Genomic DNA, 20,866 nt, shown 5'->3' with positions numbered 1-20,866 from the left:
TGGTTTCAGGATCACCATAAGTACACACCAGTGCTGCTTTTTTGTGTCTGCCAGGCGCTTCGTCTCATTTGGTCTGGGGCTTTCCGTCGGCGCCTTGTTATTGATCATGAGAAGGAAGAGTACCGCTATTACATTCACCGACGTTTGTGTTATCAGGGTCCGCTTCATGAGGTTTACATACGACTCACTGCAGTGAAAATTGGTGAGACGTCTTTCGTCGTATCTTCAATGCGTACTAAAAAACGGTTTTATTTTATTCATTTTGTTCCCATGTGTCAAGTTAGTGGGAGCAGGTTTTCCGCCCCAGGATATCTATAAATGCTCTTTAATCTCATTCTGGGTTATTCATTTACTTATCTATTATTATCATCATAATTATTTTTTTTTTCTTTTTTTTTTAGAAAAACACTACATGTACAGGCTCATTCTCAAAGGCTGGAACACTGACACCTTGGAGCTGTGCGACCTCTCCGACAAACATCTGGTACGTTTCCTCAGCCAAAGCAAAACTCAGCATAGACTATTACACACAGCGCAAATGAATACAGCAAGAGTCAAGACTGTTGAACTCGTCGCTTCTCTCAAACTAGGCCTAGGTTACTCTTTATTTTCAAGGCCCGTGGTTCACTTTTTATTGTACAATAGTTTGAGTGAAACCATGTTGACGTTGTGCAAAGATTCTTCCCCTCTCTCTCGTATGGCGAGATCAAATCAATTTAAATCATGAGTGAAACAGTAGGAGAGGAGGCAGGCACTGTTTCAGATGACTTATTTGTAGTAAAATCCCTTGTTTATTTCTCAGCTGCTGGAAAGCCAGGGGAAAGTGATGGCAACCCGGCTTGGCATTAACTATCTGGATTGTAAAAACCTGTCCAATCGCCATGTTATCGTCCATAAGCCGAAGCCGAAGTCGAAGCCGAAGCCCGGTGCAGCTCTCCGCCTTAACGATCTGCCAGTGTAGTCTTACTGTACCATACTGTAGCTACTGACATGACCTCGACATCGAATTCAATTTACACACACCGTTTTTCACAATGAAAAGTGTGAACTCCTAATTAAATTTTGTATGCGATCTTTTTTTTTTTTTGTTAATGAGCCATACAACAATAACATGACCTCAGAATCAAAGGCAGTTTTCAGACAGTTTCATGAATTTCACGTTACACCCTCGTTCACTGTGAAGAGTGTGGACTTTCAATAACATTTCTTATGACTTTATCTTTAGTTACTGTCGCATTCGGCACTGACGCGACCTCAGCATCAAAAGCAATTTTCACGCAGTTTCATGAATTTCCGGTTACACCGTTGCTCGCTATGAAAAGTGTGGTTAAACGTGATCTGTGCTGCTCAACTGACCGTGAGGTAATATTGCTGTTACTGCTCTTTCGCCGCAAAAAGTGGTGAATTACAGTATGTAAATATATATATGTATGTATGTATGTATGTATGGATGGATATATCACGTTTGTCCATCCCAGAGTCAAATAAGAAGAATCACAAGCAGTGTTTTTTTTTTTTTTTTCCCTGAAATTTACTCTGGCGCTGTTCTCAAAGCAGTAAAACTACAAATCGACATTTCCACAATCTTTTAAGACCATACAAAATGAGAAAAAAAAATATAATAGCAATAACAATATCAATAAAATTAACAGACAGTTAAGCTTATTCTGAATTTTATATATATATATATATATAAACCCAACACTTCAATGCTACTGTGTTTAGCCTCTCTGCCTTAAGTGTGAATTTCATAAACGGGACAGTGAAGGGAAAGGTGATTAAAGCTCTCAGGTCCAGCAGTTGCAACGCTGCTGAGATCTCTGTGTACGAGGTGTCTTGAACTCCGAACAGTCTCTCCACTGTCAACAGCTGACAGTTAAGTAATGCACCTGTGGTTTGGACACACCCACCCCACACATACACAAACACACACCCCCCCCCCCAAAAAAAAAAAAAAAAAACTTATGAAAAGATTACATGCCACTATTCTTCTAACACGTCCAAACTGTCATCAGTAACAGGATTCCCTGGGCAATTTTTTTTTTCCCTCAGTAGTCATAAATTAGCCCACAACTGTTTTGAAACACCTCATGATTCCAGTGTGTCATTTCAGTATTTACCTGACCAAAAAACATACAAAAAAAAAAAAAAAAAAATTAAAAAATAAACAAAAAACCAAAAAAAACACCCTTTTTTTCCTAGCGTACAGACTGAAGTGATACCGTGACTGCTGCATAGGGAGTGCTGTGGTTCCTATTCCTGCCGTAAGATGAAGTGAAGTGAGCTCTGAGTTGTCAGGCGGTTAGATACTTTTGGTTGGAGAGAGGTGTTGCATAAGTTACTACGGCCCTGAGTCCTGGAGCGCGAGACTCCTAGAGGTTGTACGCTTGTCGCACGTTGAGCGTGTCACGCATCATCATGTCTCTGAGTCGCCACAGAGCGTCCACCATGGTCGTGTGCGCCCCTTTGCTTTTCAGCCAATGAGAGGGCAGACGACTCTCCTGTTCTTTGGTCAGGCGGCAGTCTCTTCTTTGAGCTGGGGGAGTACGCACGTACACACACATACACACACACACACACACACACACAGTATACATCACACAGATGGGAAACACAGATTGCAGTAAACATTAAAAATAAACTGTTTTTGTTCTTTTCATCATGATTTAAGAGAGCTTCAGGTTCAAAAGTTCCAAATAAAAACAATCACAATACAGAAAGGTAAAGATCATCAAGAGACAGAAAATAAAATGTGCACTCACAAATACAAAGGACGTGAACAGCTCAAACAAATTAAGATTCTTGAGTTGTGGCGCATGGGTGGCTAATTAAGTATGCATGTGGTGGGCGGAGCCATACCTTTAAGGCTTTGGTCCCATTTGCTGATGGTGTTTGATTCTGCCTTGAGGCCCTCAATGTATTTCAGATAGGCCTCTGAATGCAAGAGTCGCTGTGGAGTAGGGGGTGGGGCCACAAACATGGGCGTGGTTGGCTGCTGTTGTGCGGGCACACCCACCTGACCTTGACCGGGGTAAGGGGGTGGAGCCTGCTGGCCCGGCCCATATCCCGCCATCTGATGAGGATGAAAGAGAACATAAAGCATTAAAGCATTGTGTTTTATAGCCCCACAGAGTCACAATGCTGCGCTGACCGCGGCTAACACACCGTGGTCGTGAGCGAGAATAATCGCTGAGGGGAGAGGGAAAAAAAAAAACCTAGCCGTGGGACAACGCTCTCGTTCTCCTCCGTTACCTTTCAGTAAATGTAAATTTCTTACCTGAATTCCATACTGGTTTCCAGGACCTGGACTTCCTGCCATGCCATTGACACCTGGACCCATTACGCCTGTGGCAACAAACAGAATATTAAAAAAAAAAAAAAGGAAATGTAGGATTGAAACCTTGCTGCCCTGGGCTTTGGCTGCTTTTTTTAAAGCAAAATTGAATGGACCAATGGGAATTAAACCCACGTTTCCCAAACCTGTTGCGGGGAATTCAGTAGCATCAAAATCCTGCAGGGAATTACACTTTTACACCTAGCTATGCTGGCCGAGTATAACCCGTGTATTTTCAATATATTTTATTTAATTTTCTATTTATTAATATCTTCTTCTCATGTGGTTTTAATTCACCAAAGAGTTAGCAAGATAGAATCGAAGGATGACGCCAGGAAAAAGGAGAAAAAAAGAAAAGAAAAAAGATTTGAGTAAAATCTGTTAGAACTGTTCAGGGTGTGGTCGGTAGAAATTTGTAGAAGGGGTTAGTGCTGTTATACGTTGGGTGCCTAATTCGAGGTTGTACGTTTGTTAATGTGTTGCAGCATGCAGTCATACTGATCAGTCACAGGTCACTCCAATCCTGTCTTTTCTTCAGCGTGAGACAGGAGGAAAGACAGAACAGAGATGAAGTGGTCTCATCACCAAAACTAAAAACGGTCCTTAAACAAACCCCTGCAGAACACCCCAGTCTTTGATCGGGATTGGCGCACACAGTTTTGCACGGTTTAATTGAGCTTCGTTATCAAAGTGAGTTTTTGGACTGGATGAGTATTAAGGACCTAAACAGGCCAGCAGGTTGTGTCAGGGGGGCGGGGGGGGGGGGTGTTTCCTTTGGCTTCTTACCCGGAGGGGGCATGCCAGGGTACCCAGCCATGCCAGGAGGAGGATAGTGCTGATGTGGCAGCGAGGGCACCCCAACGGGATGAGGTGGAGGGCCACCCATACCCATCATGCCCTCAGCGGGGCCCTGCATGGGCATGTACGGTGACCCGTAAGCTCCCATCATGCCTTGGGGTATGGAGGAAACAGACAACACAAGACATCCATGCATTGATGACATGCAACAGACTAAGAGTATTCATGCACTAAGAAATAATATACGTTTAGTTTTCAGTGTCGGGGGCAGTCAGTCAGAGCATAACACAGCAAAATAATATACTTAAAACAAAATAATAAATAGAATGAAATTTTTAAAAAAAGTTGATGGTATGTAATGATAGAATGACAGGAAAGGTGAAAAGTTTATGAAGAGATCCAGTTAATGACTCAGGAATGATCATGCACTTGATTTTCATGACAAAAGCATTTGTGGTGAACTAGAGACACAACAATGAGGGGAAAAAAAAAAAAAAACATCTGCCAAAAATCATTTCATTGCCATAATAAAATAACCAAAAAAAAAAAAAAAAATACCAGCTGCAATTAAAGCAACATCTGACTGGTGAGCCCTGATAATGGGAGGGAGGGGGAGTAAATGCGAGGGTGCCCATTCGCTGCGTCTGTCTCAGGGGGAGGAGCGTGGGGTTACCTGGCATGGGTGGCATGGTCTGGTTTATCATCCCCATTGAGCTTGGGGGAGGCACTACCCCCATCCCTGCCCCAACAGGGGTACCTGCTCCTGGGGACGCCTGCTGCCGGGCTGCTCTCTCTCGCTCCTGCTGCTCCACCAGTTTGGCTGCACGCTCTATGGAGACGCACACACACGCAAACACACACACACACACACACACTTACTTTTGTGTCTAGCGGCACTTGGCTACACAAGAGATTTCTGGAGTAAAATTCGACTAAAATGGACTATATCATTACTATGTACCAAAACAGTACATAAAATGGGATGTACTGAGATAAAAAAAAAAATAGTGCATAAAACTTCATTTCCAGAAACAAGCTGTCTTCATAAACACTCCGTTAGAGACAAGTGCAGGTTTTAACTGCAGTGACATAACAGGCCACTGGCGAGCGTCTCTTCCGCCCTCTCAGCGAGGATGCGGTTGACGTACCCTCATACTCTGCCTTCTTAGACGTATCCAGGTTCCTCCACTCTGTCCCCACCAGGCGGCTGAGCTCTCCAAAGGAAAAATCTGGGTGTCTGGCTTTAATGACTGCCCGCATCTCACTGCTGAACAGGATATAGCCACTCATGTTGATCTTACGCTTCGCCCCCTCCTTCTTCGACAGGCCCTTCATCGACTTTGGAGTGGACTGAGGAGAAGAGAAGAGCACAGAAGAGAAGATTATTAAATGTTAATGAACTTGTACAGAAGAATGTCCACCTGTTTTTCTTGAGGCTTTACTAAAGCCCCCCCCCCCAAAAAAACCCTCACTACATGAGTGCATAACTATGACTACAACAGAGACTGAGAACCAGCTGCAGATGAACTTTACGCTGAATCTTTCCTTCATCTTAACAGCAGGCGTCTGGTACATGAGCGGCAGGGGCGACAGACCTGCGACGGCGTATAAGGCATGATGTCCACATCGCTCGCATTCGTGATGTCCATAGCTGGCATGGAAGGCGTCTCTGGAGCTTCCTCGTCCTCTTCCTCCAGCTCGTCCATGTCCTCATCCAGATCCTCCATGTCCGCAAACTTGGTCTCCAGTTCCTCGATCTTCTTGTCCAGCAGAGGCGAAGGTTCCTTTTGCGGCACGATGGGCTTCCTAACCAACGGGACAAATTTGGTAATTCCAGAGAAACCCACAATCCACAATAACGCTTCCACTTAGAACAAGCTCAGGATGAGAGACTAGAAGGCCTAGGTTTGTCTCAAAGCTCACTTTCAATAAAATACATTAATAAATACATACATAAATACATAAATACAAACAAGTGCTACATTCAGCTTTTCTAGGTCAAACTATTTATAGAAAGAGGGGGTGTCATTTTTCAACAACTACCAGTGGAAATACAAAGCCCTACAGTTGCAGTAAAAATGAGCCAGTGTTGGTCATATTATTAAGAAGAGCCAATTAAGCGGACAAAGCATTAAGAAAACCAGACGAACAGCATGTGACATCATTCAGTGTGACAAGAGTCAGCTGCCATAAAAGCAGACCAGTTCACAGGATGTTGGTGCACTGGGGCCATACTAAAGAGGTAGTCAGAGGATGTGACAGGCACCTGAAGTAGTAGATTTCATCATCAACGACTTTGCCAGAGAGAGAGAAGCGTTTCAACCCCTTAAACTTCTTCATCTGTTTCTCGCTCTCGATGTAACGACTCTCGCAGACCATGACGTCATCCTCGACGAATTCCGTAGGCCTGCACGACAGGAAGTCCTTGAAAGACAACACCACGCACTTCCCTGCAGAGGAGAAGGGAGAGCGATTAGAGGGAAGGAGGGGAAGAACCTGATATGAGTGAGAAACAAGTTTTGGCAATGAGCACAGCACTTATGCTTTCAGGATTCCAGATATTTCCATTTTCATGAGATGGGCTGTTTGACAATGCAGTAATGCTCTATTCTCAATACTTGTTCCTAATTCAGATTAATTAGTAATGTTCTATTCTACTCTCTATCTATCTATCTATGTGCAGTGGAAGCTGCAGGGTCCTCTGCTCTAGGGGGTCTTTTTTTTAAGATTCAATGTCACAGTGAACCACTAAAAACATCAGAGCACCGCAAGGACGCGACGGAAACCCTGAAACGGTCGTTGCAAATTTAAATCCTTTTCGAAGGACTGACACAGTCACGGCCTGGGAAAACACGCACAGAGCGTCTCACGGACTGGTGATCTGGGATCAGCTTCGCTCAATCGAGATAAGAAATCCTAATAAACAGAATTAAGGCGATAACTGATCACAGATCAGCTCTCTCGCTCCAAGAAATGCATATGAACTCAAGCCTCATGCCATTCTAAAGAAGGGACAAATCACACACTATGTCCGGTACCTAGAATGCAGGTAAGGGGACAGGTCTCCTCCAGGTTGCTTAGGAACACCTCGCGTTTGTAGAACATCTTGGTGGGCTCGTGCTCCGTCTCCTCGGGGTAGATGAAAATGGGGCCGAAGAAGAACGCTGCTCCATCTTTCACCCACAGTTTCTCGATCCTGTCCAAACCAGCCGCAAACAGAACAGAGGGTCGGTTCTCCAAACCTGCGCTCACTGAACTATTTTTTTTTCCCTTTCTTTCTCTTTGTCTCGTGTCCCTTCTTTAGCTCATCTTGTGTGTTATTTATACTGAATCATACAAACAAGTGGTTCGTGAATGCTGATTGGCTGAAACATGCAAAGAGCCATGCTTTGTTCTCTGCTAACGCCACTCTTACTATGCGTTTATCTGTTTACTTAACCGTGGTAAAATACCACTGCCCTTTCTGAAAGTTGCAAGTGACCTAGAGTAAGGATATAGATGGGAGTTTGTGCAGTGCTGTCTGTGTACCAGGGAACATTGTGTGCATAGGTATGAATTAATACGTTGAAATAACAACTTTTAATGAAAACACATCCTTACTATTGTCTTTAGCATGTGGTAACCATTTTATAAATGGCCAAAACTGTGCATTTGGGTACATTCACAGTTAGGGGCAGACCCTTAAACCTACTAAACAATGGGTTTAAGAAAACCTTACATATGTAACTACATCTGTAGTATATTACACTGCACACACCTTACTCATGCCTTTACTGCCTCAGTAAACCGCCATGTTAAGTCAAATCAGAAAGAACCAAACACCAGAGAGAAGAAAAAAGGATAAGAACAACAAGAAAGAAACAGAAAGAAAGAAAGAAAGAAACAGAAAAAAGGCAGAAAGAAAGAAAGGCAGAAAGAAAGAAATGCAGAAAGAAAGACAGAAAGGCAGAGAGAGAGAGAGAGAGAGAGAAAGAAAGAAAGAAAGAAAGACAGTAAGGCAGAAAGAAAGAAAGGAGACGGCTCTTCCCACCTGCCGATTCTGGGGCGCACTAGCCCGTGTGAGCGGATGTAGACGCAGTCTCCCACTTTCAGCCAAATGTCATTGTATCGTAGCTGTTCATAGTACAGACAGCCTGGTTCACCACTGGCCACTTCAACAGGGACATCCTCTCTCTCCTGTACAGCGCGCCATTGGACAATAACAACACAAAAAAAAACGTACAAAATCATCAGCCCACCAATGAACACAACATGGAAACAGCAGCTAACAATAGATACTGCTGAGTTCAATTATTTATGTGAGATGCCATTTATGTTTGACCGGTACTTTTGTCCAGATTGAATCAGAGGAGCAGAATTAGGGGTTAAAAGCCTTTTTCAGAGATACATGTTCAGTGAGTTGTCATGTTCTTGACTGCGACCCTCCTGTTTTTTTAGGACACCCCCCCCCCCCCCCCCCCCCCCCCCCCCCCCCCCAAATGCTACATCGTCAGCACTGCCCCAGACCAAAGAACACAACAATCACGAAATACGACTAGCAGAGATCTTCTTTCGCGTCCAGACGAACGCTCACCTTCTCGATAAATCCCCCCTGTTCTCCGTCTGAAGCGTCGGCAGTCTTGTCCTGGTCCCGCTTCGCCGCGGTGACGAACATGGACGCCACTCGGACCACAGGCAACGGAGTCTCGCGAGGGACGAACCTCACGGAGCTCGGGGGCATGGACCACATCTTGATTTTTTTGAAGGACTTTGTCTTGGCAGCGTAGCGGGACTCGCACACGTAAACGTCCTCGGGTCTGAAACTCTCAGGCTGGACTTTAAAGTAATCCTGATAGGAGGCAGGAGGAACCAGAGCCCAGTCGGGTCACGTTAGAAACACGAAGAACATACAAAAAAAAAAAAAAAAAAAGCAAAGACAGGGCCAGATTAACAGCTCAAAACAGCAATGCTTTTTTTGATGTTGTTTGCTAAGTGAGCATATTAATAACCCAGTAATATCAGTATTCTACCCTCATACAGTCACTTCAAAACCGTGAGCTTAAACCAACCCACCTCAATTTATAAGTGTTTTATCTGATTTTACCTGGATTTTTTCCTTGTCCTCTGGTGAAATTTTACTGTTTTAGTTTATTTATTATGTTAACACGTTTTATTGCTCTTAACTTGTTCTACTGTTTTTGGTTATCTTTTATTGTTTTTACTGTTGTTTCTTTATTATTGTTTATTATTGTTATTATGTCTCTCTTATTTGAATACTCTCGGCAGCACTGAAAATGGGGTCTACCCTCAATGTCTCACAGAGATCTAAATAAAGGTTGAATGAATGAATGAATATCATCTGGTATCATGCACTGTTGTCCTCGTGCTTCCTCTATAGTTGTATTTCCTTCTACAGAATCTTATAAAGTGACAGCCATATTAATGATCGGTGATATACCTGTTCCCTTTTCAGTGAGAAATACACCAGTGATTGGTAATGTACCCGTTGTCCTTTTAAATGATTAAATATACTACTGATCGGTGATATACCTGACCTCTGCCCAGTGCAAAATACATCAATGATTGGTAATATAACTGTCCTCTTTTCAGTGAGAAATACAGTTAAATCACAGTTCAGTGATATAACTTCTCTTTTCAGTGATAAGTGTACTAATGATTGATAATATACCTGTTCTCTTTTCAGTGATAAGTGTACTAATGATTGATAATATACCTGCTCTCTTTTCAGTGATAAGTGTACTAATGATTGATAATATACCTGTTCTCTTTTCAGTGATAAGTTTACTACTGATTGATAATATACCTGTTCTCTTTTCAGTGATAAGTTTACTACTGATTGATAATATACCTGTTCTCTTTTCAGTGATAAGTTTACTACTGATTGATAATATACCTGTTCTCTTTTCAGTGATAAGTGTACTACTGATTGATAATATACCTGTTCTCTTTTCAGTGATAAGTGTACTAATGATTGATAATATACCTGTTCTCTTTTCAGTGATAAGTGTACTAATGATTGATAATATACCTGTTCTCTTTTCAGTGATAAGTGTACTAATGATTGATAATATACTTGTTCTCTTTTCAGTGATAAGTATACTACTGATTGATAATATACCTGTTCTCTTTTCAGTGATAAGTATACTGCTGATTGATTATGTACCAGTTCTCTTTTCAGTGATAAACATACTAATGGTCAGTAATATAACTGCTCTCTGTTCAGTGGTGAGTGTACTACCGTAACACTGAATCTTTACCTTAACGAACACGACCATGCACTTTCCCATGATCTTGCTGACAGGGACGCGGTTGTAATAGTCACTCTTAAAAACCTCCTTCTCTAGGAACTTGCGCGTGGCCAGGTGGAAGGTCTCCCCGGGCCGGTAAAACCAGCAGCCGTACATCCACTGGTCACCTACGGACCAGTGCCGCCGCCAGCCCGGAGCACAGGACAGAGCAAAAAAACAGACAAAGCTCAGGACACAACAAACACACTGCAGATGGAGACCACTCTGAAGTTGAGATATGAGGCAATTTCAAAGCATATAATGAAAGAGCTCGAATCTCTCCAAAGAACCGCTGTAGCCTAAATCCCCGATTAAAACATTTCAGCTGTCAAGTCAAAATAGACAGAGCACTCTAAATTTCTTTACTGTTATAGATGATGTCCAATCACCAAAAAATGACCTCTACGAGACACTCACTTTTGACATTTCTAATTTCTGACAAACCCTTCATATTTCTAATGTCTCCCTAAAACACTTTAAATCTGACTTCACAGTAATTAGAAAGTAACTACTCTAGAAAGCTGTTATATTCATTACCCAGACAATGCAGCTGAACGCAGATTTTAATTAAAAGGCTCTCTGGTCTCTAGGCTCTGTTGGACATTAGTCACCATAATGAAACGAGAGCACGGTCTAGTCCAGAAGGCACTAAAGCCAAGAGTCAAAGCAGACGATAACAGAAAGGGTTTTTTTTTTTACCAGCCTCATCCTTCCACAGTCTCTCGATACAGACGATGTGGGGCTGCAGGTTCGGCTCAGAGGGCTGGACGTAAACAAAGTCTCCCACGCTGTACGTGCTGTTCTCAAAACTGCAGTCCTGACTGAATGAGCTCAGAGGTCCTGACGCCCACTGGTCACCCGCTGGTCCCTCTGCTTTCTCTTCTTCCTCTGTCGGACGCATACGACACACACACACACACACACACACACACACACACACACACACACACGCACCTTAAATATACATTCAGACCCCGATCTCACTGAAACTCCATATAAGGAGTGGACTGCAACCGAACAACAGGGCAAACGTAAATGCTTTAGACTAAACCCGGCTGTCAAAAGGAGCCGACTGCAGTTTTGGACTTCAAGAACTTTTTTTTTTTTGGAATTCTGGTTTTTAAAGGTTATTTACAGTTTTTTTTTTTTTTTACCAATCCCATTGTACGATTAACTAACATTACAAAAGGTAGAAGGAACACTACACGACCCTGTGGTACTATTACATGCATTGTGTGCAAGGCTTTTTTTTTTTTTTTTGACTTGCTGCCCGATCGCGCGTGGCATGTCGTCGCATTTCCGTGCACAAGATGGCAGTGTTAACCAAATACCAAATCAAAATGTCATTGTTAATCCCACCCCCTTTTGTTTAATCACAGCCAATCACTGCTGGCGAAAATTCTAACAGGTGCACGCAACCCACGCAGAGTGAATCTGCAAACTGCGGATACCCTCAAGGCGCCGCTTCGACGTGCAAAACGTTTTAAGGGGGAACAAGGCTGTGGAAGTTTAAGTGAGAGGAGTGTGTACGACAAGGTGTGAAGCTGCAGGAGCAGACACCGAGGGTGGAGAAAAATGAGGAGGAGTGATCTCTAACGTAGCACGAAAACATAAACCTGCCTTTCTTCTCCTCCTCTCTTTTCTGTCGGTCCTCCTCTATCTCCTTGGGAAGTTTCTCCCTCTTCTCCTGGTCCACGTCGGCGTGGAGGTGTTTGGCGGTGTAACTGAGAGCTGGGGAGAGGAGAATCTCCCCGTTCTTGCATAGCTCGTCTCGGATCTTGATGAAAAACTGCTGCAGTTCCACAGAGTCCTCAAAAATCTCCGAATCAGTCCTAGAAAAAAAAGAGAACATTTTATTTTTTCCTTCATTCTGGCATCTTGTTTGTGTTTCCATTTCTAGAACATACGTGTGAAAATGTATTTACCGCCCTCAAGGCATGTAACTGTGAAACGACACTTTCAACTGAAAACCTTTTGTTTAACAATGCTATCATTCACCACCCATATGTCATCACCTCCCACATAAATATGTCTATATCCCTTTTCTGGTTTATAAACAGCCAAAAGTGCGATTTTTTTCTCCATACCTGTTGAGACGACGGGCTTTCTCCATCACCTCGAACATATGTTCCTGGAAGACGTCCAGCCTCCGATAGCGCCCGCGCTCCACGTTGGTTCGGACCGTGTCAAAGTTCAGGGGTGGGCTTTCCGGATTGGCCGGGTCGACGGCCGGCACCTCAGCCAGGGAGTCGCTATAGCAACGGCCCTCGTCGTCCTGATGGCCCATGACGGACACGAAGAGGTTCCGGATGAGCTCCCGGGCAAGCGGAGCGACCGCGACCCCGCCCTGCCCTTCCTCGGCCTCGTCTTCCTCGTCCAGGCGGCGCCGGGCGTCCAGGAGGGCTCTGTGGAGCAGAAGGGCGTCCCGGTAGATGAGCGATTCGGGTTCGTTGTAGGTGCAGGCGTTGTTAAACATGAGGATGAAGTCCTCGAACAACGAGTCCAAGTCCTGGTACCGCCCCGCGGCCATGTGGCTGCGCATGCGTTCCATGTCGATTGGTCGCTTGATGGCCGCGTAGTAGTCGGGAAGCTCCGCCCTCGAGGGGAGTCGGAGGAAGACTCCGCTGAGGCGCCGGCCACGCCCGTCCGTGAAGTTGCGCACGGCCTCGTACAGCTCTGTCAGCCTCTGCTGCAGGGGCGTGGTCTGGGTACGAGACTTTTTAGGGGATGCTCCGCCCCCACTTCTCCCTAGTCAAAGACAACTTACTGTTAGGCAACAAGAAATAAAAACTGAACTGAAATATTCTCCTTCGCTTTCCAGAGAATATAACAGAGATTACAGTATCCAGAAGACAGTAATTAATTACTTAAAAAAAAAAAAAAAACATGCTTTAGTATTTATAAATAGGCTGAAACTCAAACGGGTTTCAGAAGTACATACTTAATTTGAGTTTAGGAGAGCCCACATCATCCTCCTCTGGAAGTGGTCCCAGTTCCTTCTGTTTGTCCATCACAATCTTCTCCAGAATATCAGCATCATTATACACCTACACACCAGACACACAAACGAGAAAAAAACGTCTCTCAAAACGAGAAAAGCCGTGTGACATTCCGCAGCACACAGGACACAACACCATCATCACAGGAACTTACCGAGTCTCAACGCTTACGGATCTAAACATGTAGCGCTTATCGATCTATGTACGAACTCGTTTATAACATCGGCGTCACGGCAGGACACGCCGACCGTTCTTTATCGTCCGACAGCGCGACTGACCTGAGACCCTTCCTCGTTGTAGTGCCGAGCGTTCCGGAACATGAGCTTCATGTCGTCCATGAGGGCGTCCTCGGAGGTGTAGCGTTCCGTGCGGACGTTGTGCTCGATGGTCCGCAGGTCCATGGGCTCGAGGATGACCTGGTAGTAATCGGGGTAGTCCTTTTTCGACGGCTTCACCATAAAGAGGTCACAGAGGCGCCTCCCGGTTCCGGCCTCCCGGGCCTCGGTGACGGCAGCGTACAGGGCCTTCATCCGGTTTTTCCTGGTGTTTTTCTTATGGCTGCAACACAGAGGCACACGAGACACGAGTTACCGTGAGTCACACATGGACCGTGAGCAAAAACAATGCTCTGCTTCAACAATGTTTTCTTTTTCGACGATCATCCTCGAAAAAGAAAAAGAAAAGAAAAAACACAACAGGTACGCGATGAAAGCATCGCAATTTCTTTTAGCCTTGAAGATGAAGAAGGTGACTAAACATATAGATCCAGCTGAAATTTTCTGTCAGAATCATTCTTGTCATTCCGTTATGTCTTGGCTACACTCACATAATTGTAAGAATACAGTCACTTCCTTCAGGCTATCGATGAGACAAAATTTTTTTTTTTTATTCCATTCATGTACTGAGAGAAGTCATTTTCAAAAAGGTCTGAAACAAGTCTGAGGTCCTAAGTTTACCTTTTTCTCTTGGTGCTTCCCGTATCAGACGAGAGTAGACTGTCTCCTTCATTCTCTTCTTTCAGCTCTCTCTTCTTGGTCTGTAAAACACATTAACACACACACACACACACCACGCTATATCACTATGGCAACCTCTCAAAATCACAGCACACAATGTATCTGCCAGGTTACCTTCCTTCTCCTTATTCAGCATCCTCAAACACACACGAACACACACACACACACGGATGTGTCTTCACACACACATACACAAGCTCTCACAGACAGACAGACACACACACACGCGTGCCGTTCATCGGCATTCAGGTTAACTGACCTGGAGGATCTGCTGGAGTTTCTGGGCGCGTTTGTAGATGGCCGAGTTGGGGACGTTGTAGCGTTTGGCATTTTCGAACATCAGATTGAGGTCGACCTCCATCTGCTCAACACCATCATACTCCCCACTCTTCATCTTATCCCTGACAACAGGTAGACGCCACACGTCAACACAACACTATCACCACGCACCACAGTGTGAACTAACACGACTCCTATTAAAAAGGGAAATACACACAGATAAAGACAGCCAAACACAAACACACTTGTCACTTAAACTAAGCCTGTGAACGAGGACAAGGCAAAGCAGCTTTCTAAAGGATAAACTGAAATTCACGATAAATGAAGAATTCACCGATACTACAAATGCTCACAAACGATAAAGCCAAAGTACAATTGAATTCAGTTTAGTCAACCTCAGCTATAATAAAACCTCTGAATAACCGGCGGCCTCACACGAGCCTCCTTGAAAACCTCACGTGCACTCCTCAGATCCCCACACTCATCTACAGCAAATGAAGTGAAGGAAGACTTGGTACCGGATCTGCTGGAGAGAGATGGGGTGTTTAATCTGCTGGTAGTAATCAGGGTATTCTCTGCGCGAGGGCAACTGGAGGAAGGGTTCGGCCAGGAGCTGACCCTGGGTGTTACGCGCCCCGCGGACGGACTGGTACAGCTGGAGGGCGGGGTCGCCCGTGCCCGTCCGAGAGCTTCCCGACTCGGCCTCTCCTTCGCCGGCGTCGTGCAGCACGGAACCTGGGGCGGGCAGACGGCGACAGCGCGTGTAAACGCGGACGCGTAACCACAGCAACAGAGAGATGATGTATAAATCTGAAATACGCTCAAAACAGCCAAGGGGCAAACAGGTCACTATGCTGGATAGCAACGTTAAACAATGAATATCGCTTTGTCGATTTTCCTCTGTGTTTTCATGGGAGGTTGGGCATGCTCTACATTAGGGGTTTTCAACCAGGGGTTTGTGGCGGTACAGTAGGAGGTTAGTGAGATTGTGATGGAAACGTCAACATCAAGTTTAATTCACTGAGTTAAAATCTTGGGGGGGGGGGGGGGGGGGGGGGGGGGGTTCAGCTTGTAAAAAAAGGGGGTTGGCCCTGCACTGGCTTAAGACAATTTTCTGAAAGAAACACATGAGAAATATATATGTGACAAAGATCAAACCTTTATAGATAAATCACTGTATTTAATCACGCAAAGACCCTTAGGCAGGGGACTGAGTTTAAATATGTTCGTTTGTTTGTTAACCTGAGAGGAGGGAATCTTCATCACTCTCTGAGCCACACTGCAGGGCTTGAGTTATCGCTGACAGACGGTCTCCCTGGGCAGACCTCCTGTTCCTAAGGCAAAACACACACACACACACACACAGGAGTAAATACGTGCGTGTAGTGCACAAATATATTTACACCTGACAGCTACCTCAGTACAAACATACTAATGAGTTTGGCGACTCTGTCAGTAAACAGAAGAGAACGATAGGGAAAAAAAACCTAACTGTCCATAAAACAAACCATTTCTTATTGGGAGAGGGAGAGGGAGAGGGAGAGGGAGAGAGAGAAACAGACCTTATGCGGAGGCTTGATTTTGTGGGCTCCGCCTGATCGATTTCCGTTTTTCTTTGCATGAAAACTTTCTTAATCGTGTTTGCATCCTTTTCCCCCAAAAAGAAAACAAAAAGAAAAAGAGAAAAAAAAATGACAGAAGATTTAACTGATTGCTTGTAACTCTGTATGATCAGAAATCTTCAAAGACTGATGATGTAAAGGGGTAACCTGAATCCCGGGTTACCTTAAAAACTTGAGATCCAGGTTCATTGTAGGTTTTGGCATTTTTGGTCAAAAGCTCAACGTCCTTCGCCATTGCATTGATGGATTTGTAGTGTCCCATCTGCAAAACACACACACACACGTTTGTTACTGCCACCTGTTTTTGCAGGGTTTGAGTGACAATGGATATATGCTATATTCTAGGAAATACACACCTGAATCCTCTGGGCAATGGTTCGTAAATCTATTGGCTCTTTAATGATAGCATAGTAATCTGGGTAATGCTAAAGAGAGAGAGAGGGTGGAGAACAGAAATGCAAAACAGGAGAGAGAGGTGAGTAAAGAAGAGAGAGAGAGAGAGAGAAAAAAAGGTTATATAGTTGTCAGACACAATGTCTTACATCTCTAAGACGCAATAACTGAAAAATTTCATCAAGGAGGTCCAAGAAAAAATAAAGTAAAAAATGATGTACTGTTACATTGATTTTACATATAGTACCCAGAGTATGTAATGGTGGTTCAGCGGATTTTGAGGGAAAAAAAATGCTGAATCTCTTCTCTGCATCCCAGAACACCGTGATGGGGTCTATAAAGCTCTTACCAGTTTGGATGGAAGTTTTTGGAAGAGTTCACTGACTAGGCGCCCTGAGGAGTCTGTGTAAGACACTATAGCTTCCAAAAGCTGTTCTAGAACTTCCTTCAAACAGCTCAGCGGAGTCTGAAAACCAAAGATGAGAAAGCATAGTCAGACACAAGCATATGCACACACACACACACACACATCTGATCAAATACGCAAACACACCTAGTCAAGTACGTATACTGAACAACGTATAAAAAAAACAAACAAACAAAAAAAAAAAAAGCAATGAAAATTTACATATTTAAAAAGTCAACTGCTAACTTTTCTTCAGATTAGATTTCAAGCTAGAAGGAATCTCCTTTCTCCTCATCGAGTTAATATTAGCAAACACTAATTACTGTTCAAGAGCCTTCTCCTGACCACTCCTCCAAAAAAAAAAAAAAAAAAACAGGCCCTCGCATTGTCCTTTCTGCGACCTTGACACCGTTAATCAAAGCTACTGAGATGCTGGAGAAAACTAAGAAGGTGGATTTTAATGCTGCTCTTTACCTCCTCCTCTGTGGAGGTTCCTGGGTTCTCCAGTGTGTCCTCGCCTTCCTCCTCTTCCTCACCTTCCTCTCCGTCGCCTCCCTGCAGGAGCTCGCTCCTCGTGGACACAAAGACGTCCCACAGTTTGCAGGCCGCTCTGTACTCGGGAGTGTCTGTCTGAGAGAGACAAACAGAGCGATGGGCATTATGGTCTCTCATCTTTTCATTAAGACACAGAGAGAGGAGAATAACACGCGACAGCCCTGTGTGTTCACCTTAACACGCGAGAGCCCTGTGCGTTCATCTTCCAAACACAGGACTCTCGCTGATTGATGATGAGTTCATCAAAAATGGGGGGGGGGGGGATTTAAAGGTTAAAATCTTAGCGAATCATTCTCCAACATCTCCATTGCTGCCATTGGTATTAGAGGTTACCAACAACGATTTTAAGAATGCTTTGAGGTAACGGTGCTTTTCCTGGGTTTTCACAACCTTTTGCCTCAGAATTCACTTCATAAAAACAAAGCAAGCTAGAGCTTATGCCAACATGTGGACCAGTGTTAATAAGAAATAAGACAATTATAATCATTTCTTCCACACACATCACATAGGGGTCTGTCTTGATTCTGTTCCCAGACTCTATTACATTTTATCTGTGTGAATCAATCCATCTGTTGTGAACTGGCAGTCTGGTGTTGGTTGCAGTCGCTGTGACGTTGAGTACCCGGTGTTTACCTGATAGTACGCTTTGGCATTGTTCACCAGAAGCTGGAAGTCTGCAGTGAGCTGGCTCACATCCTGATACTCTTCAGCTCGGAGTTTCTGCTGGATCTTACTCATGTCTATGGGCTGAGCCACTACTTCATAATAGTCCGGTCGGTTTCTGTCCCACAGAGAAAAAAAAAACAAAAAACAGAGAGAGTCACAAAGGGATCCGTGCTAAATGACAACAGTGATGCCCGCATCTCATGGGTGACCTCACTTTCTATCAGTTACGCCATATTCATTGACTCAAATGGGGAAAGAGAGTCTAGCGACGTGGTTTGAAGTTTTTAATAGACAGGAGACAAACATTTTCTTGTCTCTGTTCCTTAACACAGTGGGAGGTAGACAGTGCTTCTCTTGGGAAAGCTGCACTGTACTCTGGGTTTTGCTCCAAAGCCACAGCTTAAGTTATTTATCAACTAACTGTTATTCCCTTTGGACTGGAAAAATCCTGCTTTTATGCTGTTTAAATTAGAACAGAGCCATCCTGAAAGCAGCGGGTTTCGAGGTATAGCCTGTATTTCCTGTGTCATTAAAAAGAGAAAATGTGTCTCTCTTTTTCCATCAGGCCAGTGCAGATATATTTCATACCTTCGCTTTGGTGCTCGGACAAACAGCTCACAGATCTGTCTGCCCTGGTCATCCTTGTATTCTCTGACAGTGTTGTACAATTCGTGGCATACAGCGATCTAAATAAGACCATATCATACGTTATTACATCAGCACAACAATATCATGACGCTCAAACTCTGTCGTCTAGTCATTTAGCAAATACACGCGATATCAAAGAACAATTTGCACTTCTCCGCCACAGCCAGGCGATTTACATATCACCTGCAGTGACGCGCAAAACATCATAATTTATTTTATCTCTGCGCAGGGATCAAGTTTGCACCCTCAGGTTACGGTCCTGAAGACATACGCATAAATATTTTTAAAGCTACTGAACTACTCGTGATTTTTTTTTAAGGCTTGCTAACAATCTCATGGACCACCTATTGGACCCCCTCGGTAACTTTTCCAGAGCTAACGAAGCATCTCAGCGCAGTGAACTCACCTGATCAATGGTGGGGACATTCGAAGTCCTCCTTCTTTTCCAACCACCGACTGGGGTGGAAGTAGAAGACTCATCAAAGTCTCCTCCACTCGCACTACTAGAAGGGGAAGTGGCACGACGCCTCTTAGAACCCATTGAAACAAGACCTGTGAAGTATTCGAAAAAAAATACACAGAGTAAATAAGGCAGATAGTAAATACTGACACATGCTTGTCTTACAGCTTGCCGTGTCCAATACGCGCTTAACATTTCATAGTAATCCACGAATTTTATGTATATTAAATTAAAATACCAGCTTTGTCAAATATAGTGCAGCTCCTTTCAAGATCAAAATCTTATAAACATTTGTTCATCTCATTTTCTTTTATAACGGACAAGAGCAATTTCCATGGGAATGGACATCACAGAAAGACAAAGACTAACCTACTCAAGATTTTCAATGAATATAAATACACATATCAGGTCACAATTACCGTTCGCATCACAGGAACCGTTCATTTCAAGTTAGGTAGTTTGTTCAGTGTTTCAAAAGTCGTTTATTTATGCTAACCTAGTTACCCAGAGATGGTTCCTAGCTTGCGTGGCTATGCTATGGTCTTAGCAATAGTTATGGGCAACCGAAGCAAGCATAGCTACGGCACAACGACTCACATTATTCTGCTTGACCTGGTTTAATTCAGTCATTGTGGAGATGCTCGCTAGCACACAGTAAGCATTGCACGGATGTCATAGTAGCGCGCGACTGTTTCATTTTAAACTTATCCTGCCCAGCAGTAGCATAAGTAGCTGCATCACACTTCTACCCCTACCACAACTTAATTCATTCTTTATCCATTCATAATTTACTATACATAGCGCCCAAAAGGACATGACATTGCCAATTAATTATAATCACAGAACAGCATCTAAATGTTTTAAAAAATAACAGGAGAGGAACTGTGCCTAGCTAAATGCTATGCTACAACAAAAGAGGGGTCAACGGTACTAAACAGCATGTGTATGCTAAGTTATGTTAGCGTCGCTAGGCTAACTAAATGTATCACATGGTATCTTTAATAAAACAATATCCATTAAGGAGGGAGTATGTACACTGTTAAGTTAACGTAGCAGCAACAATTTAGTTACGTACCCGTATGAAAAATGTGAGGCCTGCGCTCACAGTTACTTTGAAACTAATTTCCCGCTGTGAGTTAGAGAGCACAATGACTGTTAGCTTAAATGCTAACCTGGTCAAACAAAAGTCCCTCCTCCACAACAAAAGCCTACCGGAAGTGTGTGACTTAGCGTTTTACTGTGATGCTGTAATTATAAATATTAGTGTTTTGTTTCTTCCTTCCTTCCTTTCTTTCTTTCTATTTATTTTATTTTATTTCCTTTATTTCGATCTATCATTGGCTTACTCGAATATGTCTAATGCTTCAAAAATCCGTGCTACTGACAACTACTGTTTATTTAGC

General features: G+C 43.7%; 1 protein-coding gene across 1 annotated transcript; it reads right to left on the bottom strand.

Moving 5' to 3' along the window:
- Positions 1-2,372: 2,372 nt before the first annotated feature.
- pbrm1l (polybromo 1, like) lies at positions 2,373-19,544 on the bottom strand. The gene is made up of 28 exons (XM_030777170.1): positions 19,410-19,544; positions 18,944-19,041; positions 18,323-18,470; positions 17,609-17,764; positions 17,078-17,194; positions 16,692-16,760; positions 16,499-16,597; positions 16,276-16,361; positions 15,956-16,047; positions 15,232-15,448; positions 14,694-14,835; positions 14,375-14,454; positions 13,697-13,976; positions 13,357-13,466; positions 12,507-13,160; positions 12,040-12,251; positions 11,119-11,301; positions 10,390-10,547; positions 8,706-8,960; positions 8,163-8,308; positions 7,171-7,328; positions 6,399-6,582; positions 5,728-5,938; positions 5,281-5,482; positions 4,121-4,285; positions 3,278-3,345; positions 2,860-3,073; positions 2,373-2,536 (listed from the first exon to the last, which is right to left on the bottom strand). The coding sequence occupies exons 1-28, from the start codon at positions 19,542-19,544 to the stop codon at positions 2,373-2,375; spliced, it is 4,803 nt and encodes a 1,600-aa protein (XP_030633030.1).
- Between the last annotated feature and the right edge of the window lie 1,322 nt (positions 19,545-20,866).

The sequence above is a fragment of the Chanos chanos genome, chromosome 6 (genome assembly GCF_902362185.1).
Source record: "Chanos chanos chromosome 6, fChaCha1.1, whole genome shotgun sequence".
NCBI classification, from domain to species: Eukaryota; Metazoa; Chordata; class Actinopteri; order Gonorynchiformes; family Chanidae; genus Chanos; species Chanos chanos.
This window is presented reverse-complemented; position numbering and strand designations above follow the sequence as displayed.